The sequence below is a fragment of the Rhineura floridana genome, chromosome 3, assembly GCF_030035675.1.
Source record: "Rhineura floridana isolate rRhiFlo1 chromosome 3, rRhiFlo1.hap2, whole genome shotgun sequence".
Lineage (NCBI taxonomy): Eukaryota > Metazoa > Chordata > Lepidosauria > Squamata > Rhineuridae > Rhineura > Rhineura floridana.
In genome coordinates, this window is record NC_084482.1 from 171,959,481 (window position 1) to 171,981,870 (window position 22,390).

General features: G+C 41.1%; 1 protein-coding gene across 5 annotated transcripts in view; it reads left to right on the plus strand.

The window, feature by feature from the left end:
* Nucleotides 1-17,788, plus strand: part of PDZRN3 (PDZ domain containing ring finger 3) — a 284,005-nt gene extending 266,217 nt beyond the window's left edge. For all 5 annotated transcript variants that reach the window (XM_061618594.1, XM_061618593.1, XM_061618595.1 and 2 more), the window contains 5 exons: nt 10,106-10,204; nt 11,455-11,517; nt 13,064-13,168; nt 13,936-14,052; nt 15,040-17,788. In XM_061618594.1, the coding sequence (XP_061474578.1) occupies nt 10,106-10,204; nt 11,455-11,517; nt 13,064-13,168; nt 13,936-14,052; nt 15,040-16,581 (1,926 nt within the window). In that variant the 3' untranslated portion in view covers nt 16,582-17,788. The remainder of the gene's footprint in view (nt 1-10,105; nt 10,205-11,454; nt 11,518-13,063; nt 13,169-13,935; nt 14,053-15,039) is intronic.
* Nucleotides 17,789-22,390: the final 4,602 nt, after the last annotated feature.

Here is a 22,390-nt window from a genome sequence, read left to right on the forward strand (position 1 = left end):
TTTGCCTATTAATGAATGGTAATACTATCTGCCTTGTACCTGACATTGCTCAGGAATTCTAAGAAACCAAATCAGTGTAGTTTTAAAAGGTTTGGTCCGCCATCTTGATTCAAAATGGCATCCAGTTGTATTCAAACATAGAAGACTTGCTGCTTGATCTCGGGAACTACCATGCAAAATTTGGTTATGTCTTAAGAGGTGTCCAAGTGCATAGCAAACAGACAACTTTCCAAAATGTATAGTAAACCATCACTTGTCTTTGATATAAATTCAACTTCAATTCAATAAATTGAATCTTGAAAAGACAGAAGTGTTGTGTGTCCTGAGTCCAGGAGGTGGGGAGACGGCCTGTCCTGGACAGGATTGCATTCCACTGGAAAGGTGGGGCCTGTAGCTTCAGGGTGCTCTTGGATTCAGCTTAGTCCCTGGTGGCTCAGGTGTCCTTGGTGGCTAGGAGTGCCTTTTTTCTAGTTGCAGCTGGTTTGGCAGCTACAGCACTTTATGAACAGAGATGGCTTACCCATGGTACTCCATGCTCTGGTAACTTTCAGACTGGATTGTTGCAACGCATTCTATAACCTAATGTATTCCTTCAACAAACTAAAGTGTGTCATTGTTATAGGCTGTTAATTATGAATGCCATGTACATTTCTTAATTTAAACATTGCTATGTTAAAACTACAACCCTATGGTCTCTAGGAGGGTGTCCCAGGGGCCATAGGAAGTTTCAGATTTCCTCCTCCGAAGGTAGAGAGAAAGGCCTACCCATGGAGAGGGAGATCCACCCTTATGAGGTCCCCCCGACCTTACCACTGTCACAGCTACAACATCAGTAGAGATAAAAAGGGGGCAGATTGGGGGCATACCGGGGGAAGGCATGGAACCAAAGGATATATGGACTTCCCATTCTGCCAAAAGAGCAGAAAACATAACACCAGACCTCATTTTTAAAAAGAAAAGGAAAGATAAAATGCTTGGGACATGGCAAGTCATCCACCATCAGTTCCCTACCCTGATACCTTTTGGATTGCTCTGTAAATTGTATAAATCTGTTTTGTTTTTGTTTTTTTAAAGGAAAAGGCAGCAACTTTCCTAAACATCAATTAAAACCAAAGTTTACTGACTTCATTTCCATTTGCTAGATAAAACCTAAAGTAATGACCCCAGCAACTGCACTTGGCTGACATTATCTAATCTTCCTTATTGATCAATTTCAATCCCCTTTGTAAAATAATGGCAAAGCCTTAGAAATATGGAAAAACTTCTGCCACTATACTGATGCATTCAACCTTTCTGTAACAAAAGAAAGCACGACAAGAGAGTGTGGAGCCATTCACAATAGTGCCTATTGATTGAAAATCATTTAAATACCATCTGAAATGTCACTGACATTTACTGCTCTGTTTAAAAAAAAAAACAAATTACACATGTTGACAAGTAAATAACAAGAGATTGCTTATCATGGCAGCTGTCATCTAGACATGCCAATAAATTATTCATATTGGTGAGTTTTATTGTCTTCCCTGGGTGAATGGCACTGCGGGTTGAAATTGAGAGATGCTCAGAGGGTAGACCATTATGTTATTAGGACTTTTAATGCATTAATACCAGGAGGAGAAAGCCAGCAATCTCCCTTTCAGTCTGAACACAGGGTATGCTTTCCCCCTTTTCCTCAAAAACGTGGGGATTTTTAAATGGATTTCAAGCCCATTATTACAGCATTGTTTGTATGTACTACCAGTTTTCCCAAGTGTTTAAGAAAACATGTGTATTACTTAAATCAGTTCTAAGCAATGAGTAACCCAAGAGCTGTTTGGGGCTCAGTGTTCTGCTAAATATTGAGCTGTCATTTTAGGTTGGTTTATCCAAAGGACTATGCTAAAGTATGCAGATTTAGTGTTAAATTATACAAATTTGTAATTGTTTTAGAAAATGTTATTTACTCTCATTAGAGAGATAATAAGGGCGAATTCCACATACTGTAAAAAAAAAGATTCTGTGGTATACATTCTAGCCAAATTTCTGTGATTATGGCTTTGAATACTCCCCCCATATTCATGAGCGATTTGACCTTCTTAACTTTCCCTTTCAACTACCTTTTTGCTAATCTTGTCACTTTGGGGAAGCTTCCTCTTTTAAAGTTAAGTATGACTATGTTGGACTTTCTTGGCAATTGTCAGCTTACATATATGTTGAATTTGACAGCACTGTGGTCACTGCTCCCAATTCTTTTAATACTTACATCTCATACCAGGTGCCAGTTAAGATTAAGACCTGAGTCAACTCCCTTTTAGTTGGTTCCATGGCCAACTGGTCTATGACACAGCCATTTAGGGTATCTAGAAATTTTAACTCCTTGTTGTGACTGTAACATATGCTTACCCAGTCTAAGTATTTTAAGCCAACAATTACTATAACATTTCCTCCTTGATTTCATTCTCCATCTCAAGATCACCCGGGCATTTTTGTTGAGGTGGGTGATAATACATTCTCAATACTAAATCAATCTTGGGACCTGGTATTGCCATCCACAATGATTCTCTGGAGGAATCTACCCCTTTTGGGATTCTAGCTTATTGGGCTCTGTGTCCTCTTTGATGTACAGAGTGACCAGTATGCCCTTCCCTGTCCTTCCTATAGAGTTTGTAGCCTGAGATAACCATATCCCACTGGTTCTCTCCATTCCACAAGGTTTCCATTCTGCCCACTATATTTGTGCATTATGATATAGTGCATCATGCAAATCCAGGATGGGATGGTGCATCAGCAACAGCGGCAGTCACTTAAGGCTCTCTGCTTCAGCACCATATCTGGCTTTAACCGTTGTGCTTACTGCTCTAAATTATTTATTTATTTATTTATTTATTTTATTCAATTTCTATACCTCCCACAGCCAACGGCTCTCTGGGCGATGTACAACATAAATATAAAAATACAGTAATATAATAAAATCACATAGTAAATACAAATATACCACAAAAATTCCCCAGAGCTAAAAACATATTACACAATTTAAATTTAGAATACCAGAATGTGCTAAATATGCTAAAATATGTTAAAATGCCTGGGAAAAGAGGAAGGTTTTAACCTGGCGCCGAAAGGATAACAATGTTGGCGCCAGGCGCACCTCGTCAGGAAGACTATTCCATAGTTCGGGGGCCACCACTGAGAAGGCCCTAGTTCTTGTTGTCATCCTCCGGGCCTCTTTATGAGTCGGTACCCGGAGGAGGGCCTTCGATGTTGCACGCAGTGTATGGGTAGGTTCATATCGGGTTCATATCGGGTTCCTAAATACACTCATCACTGGCAGATCTAGAAGCAGAAGAGGAAATGCACTCTCTAATTGTTCACAATATTTAAAAATGTATTTCATTGTGAAGATACCAGTCCAAGTGCCTTTATTCCTGGCTGGCTAGCCCAGCTGTGGTATCTGGAGGACAAGTAGCACCGCTAATAGAAAGGACACATGGAATTAGCCAAACAACTACTTCTGCCAGATTGTGCCCTTGGAAAATTCATATGTGCTTTCTTCAGCATGGAACAAAATAAAAATATCCTAAATGAGGCCTGCCAATGGGGATTGTTTCCATTTCAAGAACATCCTATCCAGAGCATCCAGAATATTGCCCCAGAAATTATCTAGTAGGTAACACTGATAACAGAGGCTTTAATGGTAATGAAGATCCAGTACCAATGGAGCTTCCCTTCCAGACTCATTATCACACACCGGTGCTCTTTTCGTTCCACATATACCCCTGAAGAGGGATGCGATCTGCTTTTAGTCTTCAGAATATAAAGATCACAAAATATTTCCTCATTGAATCTACCGCTTCTGAAGAGGAGCAGGGCAACAAAGTGGGTTAAGAACACGCCTTGTAACTGGGATCCTGGAAATCAAGCCTCTGATTACTAGCTCTTTGCAAGTCTGCGGATCAGGAAGAGTCAGCATTTCTGCAGAGCATTCCAGGGATAGTAAGCCATTTCTAGAGCTGACTATCCAGTATCTGCTTTTCTGCAATTTATTTCTCATCAAGCCCCTGCTGTGGAGACAATACTATCTTGTTTGTTTGTTTGTTTGTTTGTTTGTTTGTTGCCCATCTGGCTGATTATCCAGCCACTCTGGGCGACGTACAGAATAAGAACATACAAATACATTAAAACATCTTCAGCTGTTGGAGCTGGGGAAGGTTCCTATGTTGTTCCCTGAATACACAACCCAATGGTAAAGGTGGCATCTTTGGTGTTATCCCTCAGGAGATGAGGGCTCTAGTCTAGTCTCACCATCCTGTTGTTGACTTGGAAAGGGGGGAAAGGGTTAGAGGAAACTTTAGGGAATATGTATAGTTCACCCCTTTAATTATCAATCTGACATGAACAACATGAGAGTCATCAGGGTTGGAGACGTGATGCCCACTTATCGTTTGTTTGGAGGCTATGTCATTTCTTTTCCAGAGATGGTGGTTGAGATGCATATTTGACATGGTATGATGGGTTGTAGTTTCGAAGCATTTATATTTGATTGTAGAGGTCTGGGGAACCCTGTAAAGTGTTCTAGGTTGACAAAAATCCATCTAAAAGAGCATCGTGATGTTTAATACTACAAGTAGCACTGCAAAGGATTAACCTTGCCTTCCCCAACTTGGTCCCCTGCAGATGTTTTGAACAATAGTTCCCATTATCCCTGAGCATAGGCCACCCTGGCCAAGGCTGATAAGAGTTATAGTCCAACATAAGGAGGGTCCTTGGAGAATCAGAGGCATGTCAGAGTTCAGCTTATAAGTATCTCGATGGCACAATATTGATTATCTGCATTGGGTGCAGAATTTAACCACTCTGTACTGAATTTTGACAATACAAAGGTATGACATTTAAAAGGGGAAAAATGCTCAGACTTGTCATTTTTATGATACTACTAACTGTTATTTGTGTATTTTACAATAACTATTTTGGGGGGTTATATTTAGTGTTAGGCCTACTAAGGACAGGCCTACTGGAATTAATAGACTCAAGTTAGCCATGTCCATTACTTTCAATGTATTTACTCTGAGTAGGACTAACATTGGATACAACTCTTAATGCTTTGCATATTATGTATTTTGTTTTATATTACCTTTTTTTGTAAATTGCTCTGTAGTGAATGTTGCTATAGAAGTCTCCCATCAGTATCAGCATTGTGATAGCAATAATAAGCAGTAGTAGTAGTCAAAAAAGTGCATAGTTTTAAATCAGCCCCCTCTCATATTCATTCAGCATGTCATGCAACCAGATTAGATGGAATCCACATTTGCTTATATTCACTAATAGGCAAAAAAAACCCTTGCGGTTTAAGAACGTACCTACAGCCAACATATATTTCTATCAAATTTTAAAAAGCAGGGGAATTGGGCAGCTATAGTGAATGCACCAGGGGAGCAGGAGACCTGACCTCCTCTCTGAGATATTCTCCAAAGATGGAGAATTACATTTTTGTATGTTTGTTGGTGTTCTTCTTACTTTGCTTCTTTTCTGTTATTACTGTTTCTACAGAGATTCTAACCTAAAAAAATATATTTCTCTCATTATTCATCCTAGAAATCTGTGTCAAATTTATTGTTATTAATTTCAAAGCCTTTTATTGATCAATGTCATATGATGGTGAAGACAACCTTTTGTGTTTCAAACTGGAGGTTGTGCTCTATTTCTGTTTTTGGCACATTAAAGTTGAATCTGAAACTGCACTTTGATGTAAAATCATACTGATTACAATATGTTGTTACTTAAACAATGTCTCTAGCTGTTGGAAAAAAACAAACTTAGCCTGCCCAAGATGCATATGTTCAGCCTGCTAAGCTAAATCTACTGCACTTAAGGAAAGGTGGGCACGGTCTATTAAAAATATAAAGCACGCCTAGAATTTTGCTAGAATATATTGCACCTCCCACTGTTTTATCTTGTGCAAACTGAGATACTCCTCATGTCCAGTGGAAACTATTCTGCAGAACAGTCAGTGCCATTATTCCACAACTCTTTTTGGAGCTTTTTTTAGTGTTGCAAAGTGTTACTGTACTTCACATATTCACAGAAACAGAAGCTAGCAAAGAAACAAAAGAGAATGATTTACTATAGGAAACCAATAAAATTGCAAAGTAAATCAAACATATTTAAAGCGACTATCTGCTGTCTTAAAATAGTTGCTTCCTCCTTGCTAAAACAAGATCAGCACAGCACATGTCTTGTTTCTGTTATTTGGGCTGATTAGAGGTGTTGCCACCACTCACCATATGCTCAGAGGCACATGTTACCCAGCTCTTCCAACCTACACAGGAACTGGATTGGACTGTGAAAGACCAACCCAAATTGTGTTTGCATTTGTAAGGCAGTACAATACCTCAGAGAAGAGGTCAGGTCTTCTGCTCCCCTGGTGCATTCACTATAGCTGCCCAATTTCCCTGCTTTTAAAAGTTTGATAGAAGGATCTGTTGCCTATAGGTACGTTCTTAAACCCCAAAGTTTTTTGCCTATTAGTGAATTTCTCTGCTTTTTAATCCAGGAGGTAAGAAATGGGATCCTGTACAAGGTTGCTGAGAATGGATTGATCATTTGCATATTTATTGAGTTCAGTGGGATTTATTCCCATGCAATCATGCTTAGGATAGGTAAAACTGACCATGGGGGGGAGGCCACGAGTGGGTAGGGGAGGAGGAATAAAGAAGAGGGGAGGGGAGGAGGAAGGGAGAGGAGTGGGGAAGGAGGGGAAAGGCAGGTCTGATTATTTGCATGCTTATTGAGTTCAGTGGGATTTACTCCTATGCAATCATGGTTAGGATAGGTAAAGCTGACCATGGGGAGGGGGAGCGAGAAGGGAGAATAGAGGGAAAGAGAAAGGGGGAGAGGGGAGCAGAAGGAGGAGGAGGGGGAAGGAAGGGGAGGGGAAGGGATGAAGGAAGGGGGAGGGAAGGTGCAAAAGAAGGTAATGGGAGGGAGGAGGAGGGAAGGGCAGGTTTGATCATTTGCATGCTTGAAAAGGTTGCTGAGAATGGATTGATCATTTGCATGCTAATTGAGTTCAATGGGATTTGCTCCTGTGCAATCATGCTTGAAAATGAAATGGACTGCCTTCAAGTCAATTCTGACTTATGGTGACCCTATGAATAGGGTTTTCATGGTAAGCATTACTCAGAGGTGGTTTACCTTTGCCTTCCTCTGAGGCTGAGAGGCAGTGACTGGCCCAAGGTCACGCAGTGAGCTTCATGGCTCTGTGGGGATTCGAACCCTGGTCTCCCAGGTCATAGTCCTAGAATAGGTAAAACTGGCATGGAGGAGGAGGGGGAAGGGGGAGGAGGGGAAGGAAGGGGTGAAAGAAGGGGGAGGGAAGGGGCAGAAGGGAGGGGATAGGAGGGAGGAAGAGGGGAGGGCAGACTTGATCATTTGCGTGCTTTTTGAGTTCAGTGGGATTTACTCCTGTGCAATCATGCTTAGGATAGGTGAAACTGACCTGGTGGGGGAGGAGGGAGGGAGGGGGAGAGGAGATTGGATGGGTGGGCACTGGGCAGAGGGGAAGCCCCTTTCCTTTCCAAAAGAACAACATTGTGAACAGTATCATTGCTTTTCAGCATTTCCCTCACCTTTTTATTCTACAGCAGACACGCCTCCCACCCAAATTTAAACCAAAGCTATTCCTGGCCACATCCACACCAGGCCTTTATTTCCCTTTAGATAGTCATGGCTTCTCCCAAAGAATCCTGGGAAGTGTAGTTGGTGAAGGGTGCTTCACAGAGGGTGCTTCACAGAGCTTCAATCAGAACAGCTGACTGCTAAACCACTCTGGCCACTGGAGCTCTGTCAGGCGAATAGGAGTCTCCTCTCAGCACCCTTCACAAACCACACTTCCCAGGATTCTTTGGGGGGAAGCCATGACTGTATAAAGGGAAAAAAAGGTCTGGTGTGGGTGTGGCCCCCTGATTAGCCAAGCCCAGCAGCTGTGAGTCTGGCTTTTAGAACACTGACAGCTGGTTCTTACTGAGTATCCCCGATATTATTCAATTGAATGCTAAATTTCTTAAATTAATTAAAAATCAGCCAGACAATTTTTAAACTTTTAAACTGCAGAAGATGAAGGCCAGAGTATGTGGCAAGGTTAGGAATAGTATTACAAGTACTCTGTGAATGTGGCTGATTTTTAATTAATTTCAACAGTTTATGAGAACTCTTGACAGAAAAATGTCCAAAACGGGTCTGGTTTTTCTCTCTTTTTACACTTTGAACTTTTGATTCTCTCTGACTGTTTTGTGTATTGCCATGAAAATTGAGAGGGTTGTTAAGCAAGCGTTTCTGAATTCAGGATTATAAGTTTTGTAAGGTTTTGTTTTGAAATGAGCTTATGGGAAGCATCAGAATGGCATGGGGGTATTTTCAATTTAACATTGTGGAATACAAAAAAAACACGCTGACTATAGTATACTCTCGTGGCTGTATAATGATTTTCTCACTACCCTATTACAGGCCACTTTTTCACAGATCGTGAAACAACTGTGTATTTCCAGTACAATGAATCTTTGGAAGGTGTGTCATCTAAAACACTAACACTCACATTTGCACTTGCCAAGCATCTGAAAATGACACTGCTTAATTGAAGCAGAGGGAAAGAGACATGGTGCCCTCCAGATGTTGTGGACTATAGCTTCCAATGGTTGGAGATGATGGGAGGTGTAGTCCAAAATATCTGGAGGACACCAGGCTGGGGAAGGCTGTTCTAGCCGTTGGAGAAACCATACATAAAAACTATTGGGTAAGAATTTCCCTTGGCAAAAATAAAATGGGCAAATGCATGTTCGGATCATGGCAAATAGTTAACACTACTAAGTACCCTAAATGACTGCACCCTAGAACAGAGCAGAGGCAACCCTGAACTTTAGCTGTAGTTGTGCACCGCATCTGGAGGGGGCAGGGAGAGAACTCATTTGGGCAAGGCTTCCATTTTCTAGAATCCTTGGTTGTTATTAAGAACACGTTATTAAAAGCTCAGATACACTGTATACTGAAGCTCAGGAAAGTTGCCATCAAGACCAAGAGGATGTCAGCATGGTTAAAAAGCAGTGTCAGAGAAGCTGTTAGAAGCAATAAGGTCTGACTCAGTAAAAGGCAGCTTCCCATGTTGATAAATCCATTTAGTCCCCTGTGGGCTTCCAAGTATCCTACCTTGGAAGAGTACTGCTTTTGATTCTGTCCATCCACTAAATCTCAGAAGTCTGCAATCAGGCGACGAGCCAAATCTATGCTTACTATATGAGGGAACCTTGAATTGGTCATATTTACCATATTCGTATATATATAGACAGAATTGCAGTGAGCTTTGCTTTCTTGGGGTAGAATTAATTTTAAGCTCAAGTCTTCCTTTCCTTTTCTCTGTCAATCAAGATTTGTATTGACGTATCCCCTAATGTAAAACCTCATGTTATGCTTTTTTGTACTTGCTAGCATATGAAGGGCCCAATTTAGCTCAGGTTAGTTATTCTTCAGACCCATTGAAACAGTTAGAACAATGTAGTTACAACTCACTAGTGCCTTTAATGGGGTATAGTCATGGCTAACTTTGGTTGGATCAGGACTGAAGTATTTGGATCAGAGATTATTCCAGAATTTCATTGCATGAGTCCTGAGAATGCTAAAACATACTGAGAGAGCAAACATCACGGCAAGTTATAGAAGTGCATAGACCTGGTGTTTACTCATTAGTCTTATCTCTTGAGCTAATGATGTTACTCTTTGAAGGATGTTGAAAACTTTGGTTCCAAAGACTGACTTGAGAAATACTGTAGTAGTGGCACTAAAAATAGAAGTTTGTAAACTCTTAGATTTATTTATCTTTTTAGTGTTGCCATTCCATAAGAGATGGGCCATTTTTCTTCTATATGATCAATAAAAGAGTCTAAACTGACTGCATAGTGATGGAAGAGCTACAATTGCCCCCAGTATTGATTGTGTGTCCATAATCACTTCTAGCTCAGTAAATTAACCTAGTGCAATCATTTAAAAACAGAAAAAGAAACACTGGATCACGTAAGCAAAATATTTCCACATATTTGAAAAGACAGGCAGTCACCAGTGTCTGATTCCTTTGCCCTAGGAAGTGGATTTGCATCGAGTGAACAGCCAAGACAAGTTTGGGCTTACAGTGTGCTACAGAACTGATGATGAAGATGACATTGGCATTTATATCAGTGAGGTGAGACCAACTATAATACCTGCTTTTTTACTGAAGTTGTGGAGAAATACTTTTCCCTATCAGTTATATTTCATATTACTTCCAAATGTAAGGTTTGATGTAATATTAAAGAATTTTCCTGCAGTTGAGCCACCTATTTCTCTATATCGTCTTCAACAAATGCATTCCTATCCATGGGACTTCCTGCTTCCACATCAGCGTGTCTGTTCATTGGAAGACGCATTCCAGGTGTTCCCACTTTCCAATGAGCGGCTAGTGGAGCTAGGGCCTTCTCAGCAGTGGTTCCTATTGTGAACATATGGCACCTAATAAGCTGCATTATACTGGGCCAGGCCATTGGTCCATCGAGCCCAGTATTGTCTACATCAACCTTTCCTAGCCTGGTTCCCTCCAGATGTTGTTGGATTACAATTCCTTTCACCTCTGACCATAGCCCATGCTAGCTAAGGCTGATGGGAGTTGTCCAAAGCGTCGGGAGGGCACCAGGCCTACAATGACAGGCAGCAGCACTCCATGGTTTCAGGCAGGAATCTTTCCCAGCTCTACCTGGAGATGCCAGAAGTTGAACCTGGGACCTTTTGCAGGCAAATCATGTGTTCTGCCACTGAGCTACGGCCCTCCCATTGTGGAATTCTCTCCTCGGGGTCATCGTCTTGCACTTACTATATTAGCTTTTTAGGTGTCATGTGAAGACCATTTTATTCTATTAGCTTTTGGTGAAATATACTGTATGTGGCTCACACAATGTCCTGGTAAAAAGTGCAGTTTTTCTTCTTCTCTTTTCTAAAAGCGGGTGGGAAAACTTTTTCAGCCTGAGGCCACATTCCCTTCAGGGCAAGTTTCTGGGGGCCACATGCCAGTGGTGGACAGAGCCAGAGGCAAAAGTGAGCAGAGCAATACATGTAAATGGTGTGTTTGTACAGTAGGCTACTTTCTATACACACTGACATACCCTGATCTACCCTCTATCCAGGCAAGCAAGAAACGTTATCAGAGTTTAAGGACACACTCCAGGCAAGCAAACCCAACTAAGGAGGTTCCACAGCTGGGCTGAGGGGTGTAGCTCAGGATGGTGTGTGTCCTGGGGTGAATTCTAAGGGCCAGATAGAAAGGTCTGAAGGGCCACAGGTGCCCCATTCCAAAGAAAGATTTTGAATTATGTTTACCAGTCATCTCAGATAACATGTTAATTATTAGAAGCATGCAGTAGGGGAATGCTGTGAAAAGTAGCCAATTATGTTCTTTTATAGATTGATCCCAACAGCATTGCTGCAAAAGATGGCCGCATCAGAGAAGGTGATCGTATAATTCAAGTGAGTTTGCAAATAATTCAAGCTTTTTTTATGTTACATAAAATCCTACCTCTGCTTCTTAATTTCTCTTATTTTGTGACAGTACAGACATATATGAGAAAATCGTATTTCAAAAGTCCCCAGTATAAATATCCCCAAATAGTCTTCTGGTGAAATATCTGAAGGCCGGATGCCAGCAGTTCAGGCCGAATGCAGTCGTATTTACTTTCATAGATCAGCCATGAAAGCCAGAGTGTTACCTGACAGCATTATGTTTGTGAGAAACTACCTATGGGGACAGTTCAACAGTCTCTTAACACTGGTGTAATGTTATTGAATTTGCTATCATATAGCGCTTTTAGCAGGCAAAGAAATTTATCATCTTTATTTTATTCAGCCTCAAAACAGTCCTGTGAATCCCAGTTGTCACATTATGATTTGATATGGTAAAGGTTTATTGGCAAGAGCAGGTATTTATCTTCCCAGGGCAAAGTTTTAAAAACTAGAGTGCACCCTGACCTGGAAAATGCTGCACTCTCTCTGTTAAGATGCCCTTAAAACAAGAGTTGCTAGTCAAAAGTGTTGGTTTAAAATTAGTCCTGTGCCAAATCCCCACCCCTCATTTTGTGAAACTATTAATTCCCTGACAAAGCAGACTGTGTTTTTCAGCATCATTTAACTTTTAAAAAAATCCTCCACTGCTCTCCTGGTTTGTTTAAAAAAAACAACCCTCCAAAGCTCTTCATTGCCCCACAGTAAGAATCCTGCCCAGCCACACTTCTGTGGAATGTGGCCGCACTTCTTCAAACCCTAGTGGAGTACGTACCAATTCAGAGCTGTATTGACAACGTGGTCCCATTTGCACAAGGGCTTCCCTTTGTGCACTGGAACTTCCCCTCCGTGTCTTCTCCAACCCCTCCCCCAATCTGCTCTGGAGGGTTGGGGAAAACAATTTCGGGGGCATGCGGGGGGAGGAGAAGTTCTGTTGCACAAGCAGAAGTCTGTGCACAAATAGGATGACTTTGTTGGATGCAACCCATAACGTCCTCATTACAGGCATTTTAGGAAGTGCGAGATTCTGAGAAGCCATTGCAAAGCTGCTGGGGGGAAATGGTAATAGTAAGAGTGCACACCATTCAGCCACTACATAAAGATAAGAGCAAGAGGCAAACTGCCACACTTGCTCCCCACCCCCAAAAGCTAAGCCTTGCTCAGTGAAAATACTGGCGTAGCATTATAATAATGCTACATATAGCATTATTTTTACATTGAAATCTTGGGAACTAACCTTGGTCAAGGCAGGTCAGTGACTTTATGGATAAACTTATAATTGAACTCACATCTCTGGCATGAGGCTTCTGTTCATTTCAGTGCAGTTTGTGCAGCTGGCTCTGATGGATACTTCATATAAGGTAAATGTGTTTAATCCCAGACTAAAACTCGCTGTGTCAAAAACATCTGTGGAGTTGCAGGTTTCTTCAATAGGTACACTTCATTGCACACATCATTTCTGAATTGTGTTTTTCTTTTGGACTTCTGTACAATGGGATTTGTAATTTCCCCCTAGATTAATGGCATAGAGATACAGAATCGAGAGGAAGCTGTGGCACTCCTTACCAGTGAAGAAAGCAAGAATGTTTCCTTGCTCATAGCAAGACCAGAAATTCTCCAGGTGCTGCGTCTGATTATTATTAGTTATTGTTTACACATCACCATTGATGTGCATTGTGTATTTATGATGATGCTGATGGTCAAGGGTAGTAGAGCTAAATGGGTTTGGTAGAGAGGTATGTCAGTATAATGAGAACAGAGAAATAAGGGATGGCAAGACCACTGATTGAAGGCTCTAGAGGTAAGGACAATGTCCTTATGCTAGATTTGGGAGCAAACAGGAAGCCAGTTAAACTGCAGCAGAGCACTTGAATTGGTGGCTCTCAGGCCCAATCTGACAGTTTCCTCCACCGGGTTCAGAATACACCGTCTCACATACTGCTGACACCCATGTAGCCTCTCCTCCAGCTCACTATGCACAGATCTTTCTCTCCCAACATGGGCTTGCTATGTACTGCAACATAAGGTATAAAAGGAACAGATGATAGTACTCCAGTTATGCAGTGCTGCATTACTGTTGCATGCATACGTGTTCCAACCCATCTGGACCCATTAACTCACCAACAAATCTGTTTCTAGGAATTAGTAGGAGTGGAGAAAATTCTTTTCCCATCAAATAAAATGTAATAAAGCATTATGTTCTATTATGAACTGGGATATCCCTCTGTACTTCAGATTCATATCAAGCAAGGAAGGAGGCACAAATTACAAATTATACATAAAATAAGTCAGATCCCAGAAGGGCACTTGCTAAATTTCCTTTATTTATTGAATTGCATCCACCTAACAATATTTGATGCATTTCTTTTGTATTTTTTCTCCTTGTAGCTGGATGAAGGATGGATGGATGATGACAGAAATGATTTTCTGGATGATTTACACATGGACATGCTGGAGGAACAGCACCATCAGGCAATGCAGTTTACTGCCAGCATGCTTCAGCAGGTGAATGACATTATACTTTGTTAGGTGAAATACACTGTTGTCAGACCAAAGTCATGCTGTTCCCTGACTTTTATTTAAGAATTACATTAAACATTTTTTACACTTCTTGTGAGCTCCCTAGGATGGATAAAACAGTTGTCCCTGAATAAGAACACTTGGTAAGAGAACATCCTGCATTTGTAGAATATGTAATGCAGAATTTCTCCATTGTATCTCTTTGCTTAAAGGAACGTCCACCCTTGCACACTTAATTTCTATTTAAGCATTGTCCATTTTATGTATTTGGTCCCCAAAAGGTAACTCATTTGATCTTCATAACCACTCACTTATTTTGAATGACATAATAATAGACTAAGGGCATTCACTGAGTTTCATAGGAACGTGGGAATCTGCCTTATACCAAGTCAGATCTTTGGTCCATGTAAGTCAATATTGTCTGCACTGACTGCCAGCTGCTCTCCAGGATTTCAGGCAAAAGTTTCTCTCAGCCCTATCTGGAAATGCTGTGGATTGAACCTGGGACCTTCTGTAAGCAAAGCAGTTGCTCTGCCACTGAACTACAGCTGTTCCCTTTTCTTCACAGAGATTTGAATCAAGGTCCCTGATTCAACATTCATCAAATGCAGAAAGATATTAATATACAAATATTATTTATGTTTTATACATTGGACTATGCTTAGGGGTCTTTTGAAAATCTGGTCCCAATAATAGTTTCTAAACATTTGAAAAAATATGTCTCAAATCTATTAGGTTTATCACCACCTCAGCCATGCAGATCTTCTAAAAATTGAAATTGCTATTCCTTAGTAAAGCTAAAAGTAGCACTAGTACAATCTCCTATTAGTGTTTCACATAAGACGTTCCAAGTGGATCATGCCTATTCCATGTATAGGAGTTAGGAGAAGAAATTTGATTTGCCTGTTATCTTTATTTAATTTTTAATTTTTTAAAAAATATATTGTTTTTTTTCTTAATGATTATCTTTAGAAGAAGAAAAATGAAGAGGATGGAGGCACCACAGATACTGCAACCATTTTATCAAACCAACATGAGAAAGACAGCGGTGTAGGGCGTACTGATGAAAGCACTCGAAATGATGAAAGCTCAGAGCAAGAGAACAATGCCGATGATCACACTACTTCCTCAAACACCTTAGGAAGCCAGAAGAAGCTGACGTATAGCCATGATACGCTGGGCAGTGGCGACATGCAGTTCAGCAACGAGTCGTTCATTTCAGCTGACTGTATGGATGCAGACTTTCTTGGCATCCCAGTGGACGAGTGTGAGAGGTTTCGTGAACTGCTGGAACTGAAGTGCCAGGTGAAGTCCACAAACCCATATGGTCTGTACTATCACAACAGTACTCTGGATATGAGTAAAAGTGACCACGAAAGTGTGGACAGGGAGCTGGAGATGCTGAACGAGGAGCTGCGCAACATTGAGCTGGAGTGTCTCAACATAGTGAGGGCTCACAAGATGCAGCAACTGAAAGAGCAGTACCGAGAGCCATGGATGTTGCATAACAGTGGCTTCCGCAACTACAACACCAGCATTGATGTCCGCCGACACGAACTCTCCGATATTACTGAGCTCCCAGAGAAATCGGACAAGGACAGCTCCAGTGCTTACAATACAGGGGAAAGTTGCCGAAGCACACCTCTCACACTGGAGATCTCTCCCAACAACTCTCTGTGCAGAACAGCAGAAGATCTTAACTTGCAAGGCAGCGAAGGAGCAGAAGGATCTGAGAAAAAAATGCTGTCTAGCCCAGAAAGTCATGAATACAGCATGGCTAAAACCCACCCCAAAGATGCTGACATTAGCCAGCAGCTGGAAATCAAGGAGAGGAAAGCCAGTGATGGAAGCAAAAGCCCGACTCAACCTACAAAACCAGGTGGCTCCTACTTGTCTTCATATCACCACTCTCCATATAAACATGCCCATATCCCTGCCCATGCCCGACACTACCAGAGCTATATGCAGTTGATACAACAGAAGTCAGCAGTGGAGTATGCGCAGAGCCAAATGAGTTTAGTGAGCATGTGCAAAGACTTAAACTCTTCAAACCAGAGCGAACCCAGGATGGAATGGAAAGTCAAAGTCAGAAGTGATGGTACACGCTACATTACTAAGAGACCAGTACGGGACAGATTGCTGAGAGAGCGTGCCATAAAAATTAAGGAAGAACGAAGTGGTATGACCACAGATGATGATGCCATAAGCGAATTGAAGATGGGCCGTTACTGGAGTAAGGAAGAGCGCAAGCAACATGTAGTGAAAGCCAAGGAGCAAAGGAAAAGACGTGAGTTTATGATGCAGAGCAGATTAGAATGTTTAAAGGAACAGCAAGGGGCCGAAGAAAAGAAGGAAATGAATATCATAGAACTGAGCCACAAAAAAATGATGAAGAAAAGGAATAAAAAGATATTTGACAATTGGATGACAATCCAAGAACTGCTCACGCATGGCACAAAATCACCTGATGGCACAAAGGTTTACAACTCCTTCCTCTCGGTGACTACTGTATAATCTTCCTGTGCCAAATTTGTGTACATAAAACCCTATCGATGGGGTAGAGATTCCTGCCTCGTTAAATGTGGCAACCCTCTCTCTTTTCTTTTTCTTTTTTCCTTTTTGTATATAAAAGACACATTCATCGGCTTTATAATTCAAATACTGAACTCTGGGTGCAAATGTTCTCAAAGAAGAGAGAGTCACCCATCCAAAATCTTTAAAGGCAATACTGAACAGACAGACTTTAATTTGGAATACCAATTGTACCTTTTTTTGTAACTTGTTACCCTTTTACATAAAATGTTTTAAATAACAGGGAAAGCATATTAATCATACTTACACAGGTAATATCTTTTTAAACTATATCCATATTTTAAAAAGGTTACACATGCAGAAAGTCAAAGACAACTTCAAATATGTATTTTTAACAAAACAGTATTTTGCAATATATCTTTCCTATTGTGCCCTTTTTTCTGCACAACTTGCTGTTTTATCAATATTTTAGCTGAACTCTTGATAGAATCATTTTGCAGTAATGTGCACCATGTATCACACCTGGTTGTATATTTGGGGTTGTGCACTCACACTGTTTTGCTTGGTGGCACAGCATATGGGCTCAGCTTGTGATCTACCACCCCAAATGTAGCCCACCAGCCAGACACTGTGACCCATCATGTGCTCAATAATACACTTTGGGCTGTTGGTGACTCACAACTTATAAAGGTCTCTGTGGTACAATCTTTGTTTTGACTGCTTCATATGTCTAGGTAGCTGCAGCCTATTTTATAGAAGTCACCAGAGGAAGGTCACTTGAGCTAAATGGTGACAGGCAGACTGCAGAGAGGCAGCCTACCACCAAAGCAGCATGGGGACAGAGGGCAACTAGGCAATAAGCATATCATGCACACAACCCTTTAAAGTTCTGGCTAAGACTTACACACTTTTATTTTCTTTCTCTGTGGTTTCTGAAGGAATTAAGTAGGTATCACTTGAAAGTGCAGAAGCAAACTGCTTCATGATGCAGCCCTGAAAGATTCTGGAGTAAGTTTGCCATGGCTGTGGCCTGTCTAAAGAATGTGCATGTGTGTCTAATGTTTTTACAAGAACGTTTGTGTAATTTGAAATGCCCATTGTAGTAGCTGTCTGCTTTGTAGATTTGAATGTATTGAAAAAGAAAGCAGTTTTCATGACTAGTTATAAACATTAACAAGTAAATGAAGTTAAAAATAAATTATTGTTTTATATTTCATATCCTTTGAAGTTTTTTTTATCCTTTGCCACCTCCACCTCAACGCTTTGTGTAAACTCCATTGTTCAATAGAGCAAAATTGAATTTATCAGGTTGAAAGAAATGTTATGCATTATTTTATTTTGAGTTTATTTTAGGATGGGTATTGATAGCATGCTGGCTGATGGCAGGAAAATAGATCCCAAGGTTCCCATGCTTGTAAGAACCCTTGTGTTTATTTGGAAGAAAGGATTTCTGGTCTATATAATTTCAAAGAAACAAAGAGCCTATTAAAGAGAACAGAACTTCATAGCTTTTCTGTTCTCATCATTTTTAGGTTGATTCACAGTTGCTGCTTTTCAAATTTCAGCACACAGAACTCCAAATGAGCCTTACAAAAGGTTGAACAAATTAAACAATCATATTTGCATGATGTACTAAAATAAATAAATAAAAATCAGCTGCTTTTCACTTCTTCTCATGTCAAAAGTCAGTGAAGGAGTCTAGGTTCAGGCTCTGACAAACTTTTTGGAGGACGTAAATTCCAAGCTGAGAATCAAACTACATGTGTTGTTATCTGCATAATTAGCTCTTGTGTTGTTGTGGCTATTTTTAAAATAAATAAATAATAATAATAATAATAATTTTAATTTATAAGTTGCCTATCTGGCCAATGGCCACTCTAGGCGACGTACAACTCAATTAAAATACATCATAATAAATACAGTACAACAATAAAACAATAAAATAAATGCAGAGGATAGCAACTAGATTACAATCAGCTTTCCCCCTGCGGCAGTCTTGATCTGAATAGAGGGCCCTCACAGATGCTATTTATTGTTAAAAAAAATCAGCCACATAAGGGCTAAATATGTGAATTACATCGTATCTAGCTTGGTTCTGAGAACACTTCCTTTAATACCCTCATAGTTTATACTTGCCACAGGAAGGATGCTTGTGCTTATCCCAATGGCTGTTTTTTCAGTTCAGAGGACCCAAGCCCTCCCGGCTCTTGCCAACCTGATGTTTTGGACTACAATTCCCAAGGCTGTACTGGCTGGGGCTGATGGGAGTTGTAGTCCAAAACATCTGGCAGGCACCAGATTGGTGAAGCCTGCTGTAAGGCCAGGCTAGCACTATGCATTGTGCCCCAAACACTGTTAAGTTAATGTAGAAAGATGGAGCAGCACTGGGAGAATGTTCTTCTATAGGGCTTAACTCTAGTCAGCTACAATTTCCAGCTATATGGGTGGCTGCATGCAGAGAGCCCTCCTGTCATTTATCTTCACGGAAAGTGGAACAGAGAAAGGGGAAGGGGTATGAATGGATGCACATGAATTTCTCTTTGTGTATTCACACATGCATGTTTACACCCCTCTGCATGGGTGGTAAAGCGTATGTGTGTATGTCTAGGAGTAAAAAGCTTCACCTTTATTTGAGTGTGTGCAGTCAGGTATCTGTGTGACATGGTACTAGACAATAGGTGTGGGTCCCCATACCTTACCAAGAAGACTAAGCAGCAGCTGGCTCTCTGTCTGAGGCTGCAATCCTAAACACACGTATCTGGGAGTACATCTAATTGAACTCAGTGGGACTTGCTTTGGCACAGATATGTATAGGTTTGGACTGTGAATTGCAGGAAATTAGTTTTTTTCAGAAATAGGCAGAACACTGTGCAATTACAATAGCTATGTTTATCGATGCAAGGTTTACAACCACCATGTCATCACACTACTGAATTGTAAAGTGAAATGAGAAAACTCTAAACTAACCTAAAAACAATCTTCCAGTTGGATTTTGGCTTGCTCTCCCACCCTAGCCCACTCCTTTAAATAAAAGTATGAGTTCTCACACATTAGGGATAACAAACAAGAGGTAGGCAGGCCTAAATATTGCCTAGGGGCTAGTGGTTGGAGAACTAATTAGGATTATAAACTGGAAGTATGTAAATTAAACCAAATATAATTATCTGCCAGTGGCCTTTGGAAATAAGTTGCAGGATACTTGTTAGCAAAATGGCTCAAATGCCCAGAAGTCACACAAAAGCAGGCCATCAGCAGTTTAAACCCCTTTTATTTTGTTTTCAGCAGAGTCCTTGTACTGAGGAACTGATTGCAACACAAACTAATTAAGAAAAGACATCGTCAAACAAAAAGGTGATATACAAAGATTGGAACATGGTCATTCTTCCCTTCCACCTCCCCATCTTAATCCTAGAGACTTGATTATATTTAAATTCTTTGCAACATAAATAAGAAAAGATAGGACTTTGGGTGCTGTTGCGTTTCCCTAGAATCTGTGTTTCTTGCATACTTTGGTGAAAGGAGCTAATCCTGATGAGCAGCCAGATTTGTTGCCAGAAGGCACATTCCTGCAGTGCAAACTTTTACAACTGCATCACTTCACTTTATTCTGAAAAGGCATTTACAGAATCAAGTAAAAGGAAACACACATAATGAATGATCCTTAAAACCAAGCTATTTTTTCCCATGAAGAAACATTTTTTTCTTCCCTTCACATTGCATGTGAAGTTGTGTGATAAAACCCATGGGCTGCTGTTTGTAGGGGAAACACAGCTCATGGGTGTGGAAAGGGGCAAACTGGAGCAGAGGAGGGGGCAAGGTGCATACCCCCTTCTACCACTTACCACTTTTGCACTTAAAATCAACCACAAATTGCTTTTTTTCCACAGGATTTCAGGTGCCCATTTATTATGGTAAATATAGGTCTGGAATCCTGTGGCTGTCAAGATTTTGTTCAATGCCTTCATATTTATTGTATTGTTCCATCTATGATTTAGGCCCAGTTTTGGCAACAGAAACTGCCTTGGTCACGCTGTATGATGACCCATGTCGGAAGAGAGACAGGGGGAGTGTGTCCCTGTTAATTCTCCTTGACCTTTCAGCGGCTTTCGATACCATAGACCAAAATAGGTTCAGCACCTTGGACAGCTCCTTGCAATTTGGGACTAAAACCCAGAGCGGATTCACTGCCCAACCGTGACATCGGACCTACCAGTCTCCACCGGACAGAGGCGCTGCCATGCCAGTAGCCCTTCAGAACACTAAATTTCCTGGAGGGCACTTCAGCCTGACATGCTGTTATGCTGCATCCTAGGCATCAGAAAGGGAGGGAGGCTTTCCTCTCTTCTGACCCTTTCTTCACTGCAGTCTGGTAACTGGGGGAGGGAATGTGGGAGAGGTGATTACTGTGTGAGTGGGAGAGGGAATTCTGATTTATTTCTTACATTTATATACCACTCATATGGCATTAGTTCTCTGGGTGGTTTGAATGGAAATGGACTGCCTTCAAGTCGATTCCGACTCGTGGCGACCCCATGAATAGGGTTTTCATGGTAAGCGGTATTCAGAAGTGGTTTACCATTGCCTTCCTCTGAGGCTGAGAAGCAGTGACTGGCCCAAGGTCACCCAGTGAACTTCATGGCTGTGTGAGGATTCGAACCCTGGTTTCCCAGGTCATAGTCCAACACTAACCACTGTGCCACACAGGCCCTCTAAGTGGTATACAAGCCCATTAAAACTAAAAAAACAGACCTGAATTTAAAACAAGAACAATAAAATCAATAAAAAAGACAAAGTAGCAAAACTGTCTAAAAACCAAGCAGCAGCTAAAAAGAATTTAAAATCAGCAGGGGAATAATTTGATGCACGAATTTAAAAGCACCTGATCACTACATCCAATTAGGATAACACTTGGTACTGAAAAAGACCATCGAATAGGCACCAGGCAAGCTTCTCTGGGCAGGGCATTCCATAAAGAGAACACCACCACCAAAAAGACCTGCCTCCCAGTAACCACCCGTCTCACTTCATTAGACAGGGGAACCTGGAGAAGGGTCCCTGATGGGGATCTCAAGAGCCAGGAAGGTGTCTATATAGAAGCAAGTGAGCTTTCCAGTATCCTCGTCCCAGCAGGGCATTAAAGGTTAGGGTTAAAACCAGCATTTTGAATTGGGGCCAGAAACAGACTGAGATCTATTGAAGATGATAGAAGTGTCACATCAGTACAATTATACTTACCAGTTCTCATCAGCAAAATAGCCACCCTATTTTGGACCAACTGACATTTCTTGACTGTTTTCAGAGGCACATTGCAGTAATTCAACCAGGAGGTTACCAGAACTGGATAAATGAAGTAAGGCTATCTCTGTCCAGATACGACTGTAGTTAGTAAATCAGCTGATGCTGATAAAGGGTGCTTTTGAGTTACCAAGTCCATATGAGTCTCAGGCAATAATGATGGATCTAAAAGTACCCACCCACCCCCAACGGTGAGTTTGCAGACGTCCAAAGCAGGTTGAACGCCAGCTAATGGCAAATGAGTACCCACCAATGGTTCCTCTGTCTTGTCTGGATTTTGTTTATTGGCTTTCATCCAGTCCATTACCAAACCCAAGCACTGGTTCAGAACACATACAGTCTCACCTGGTTTAGAAGAAAAGGAGACAGGAAGTTAAGTATCATCTGCATATTATGATACCTAAGTCCACATCCCTGAATGACCTTCTCAGCAGTTTCATATAGATGTTAAATAGCATGGGGAACAAAACAGAGCCCTATAGAACTCCATAATCAC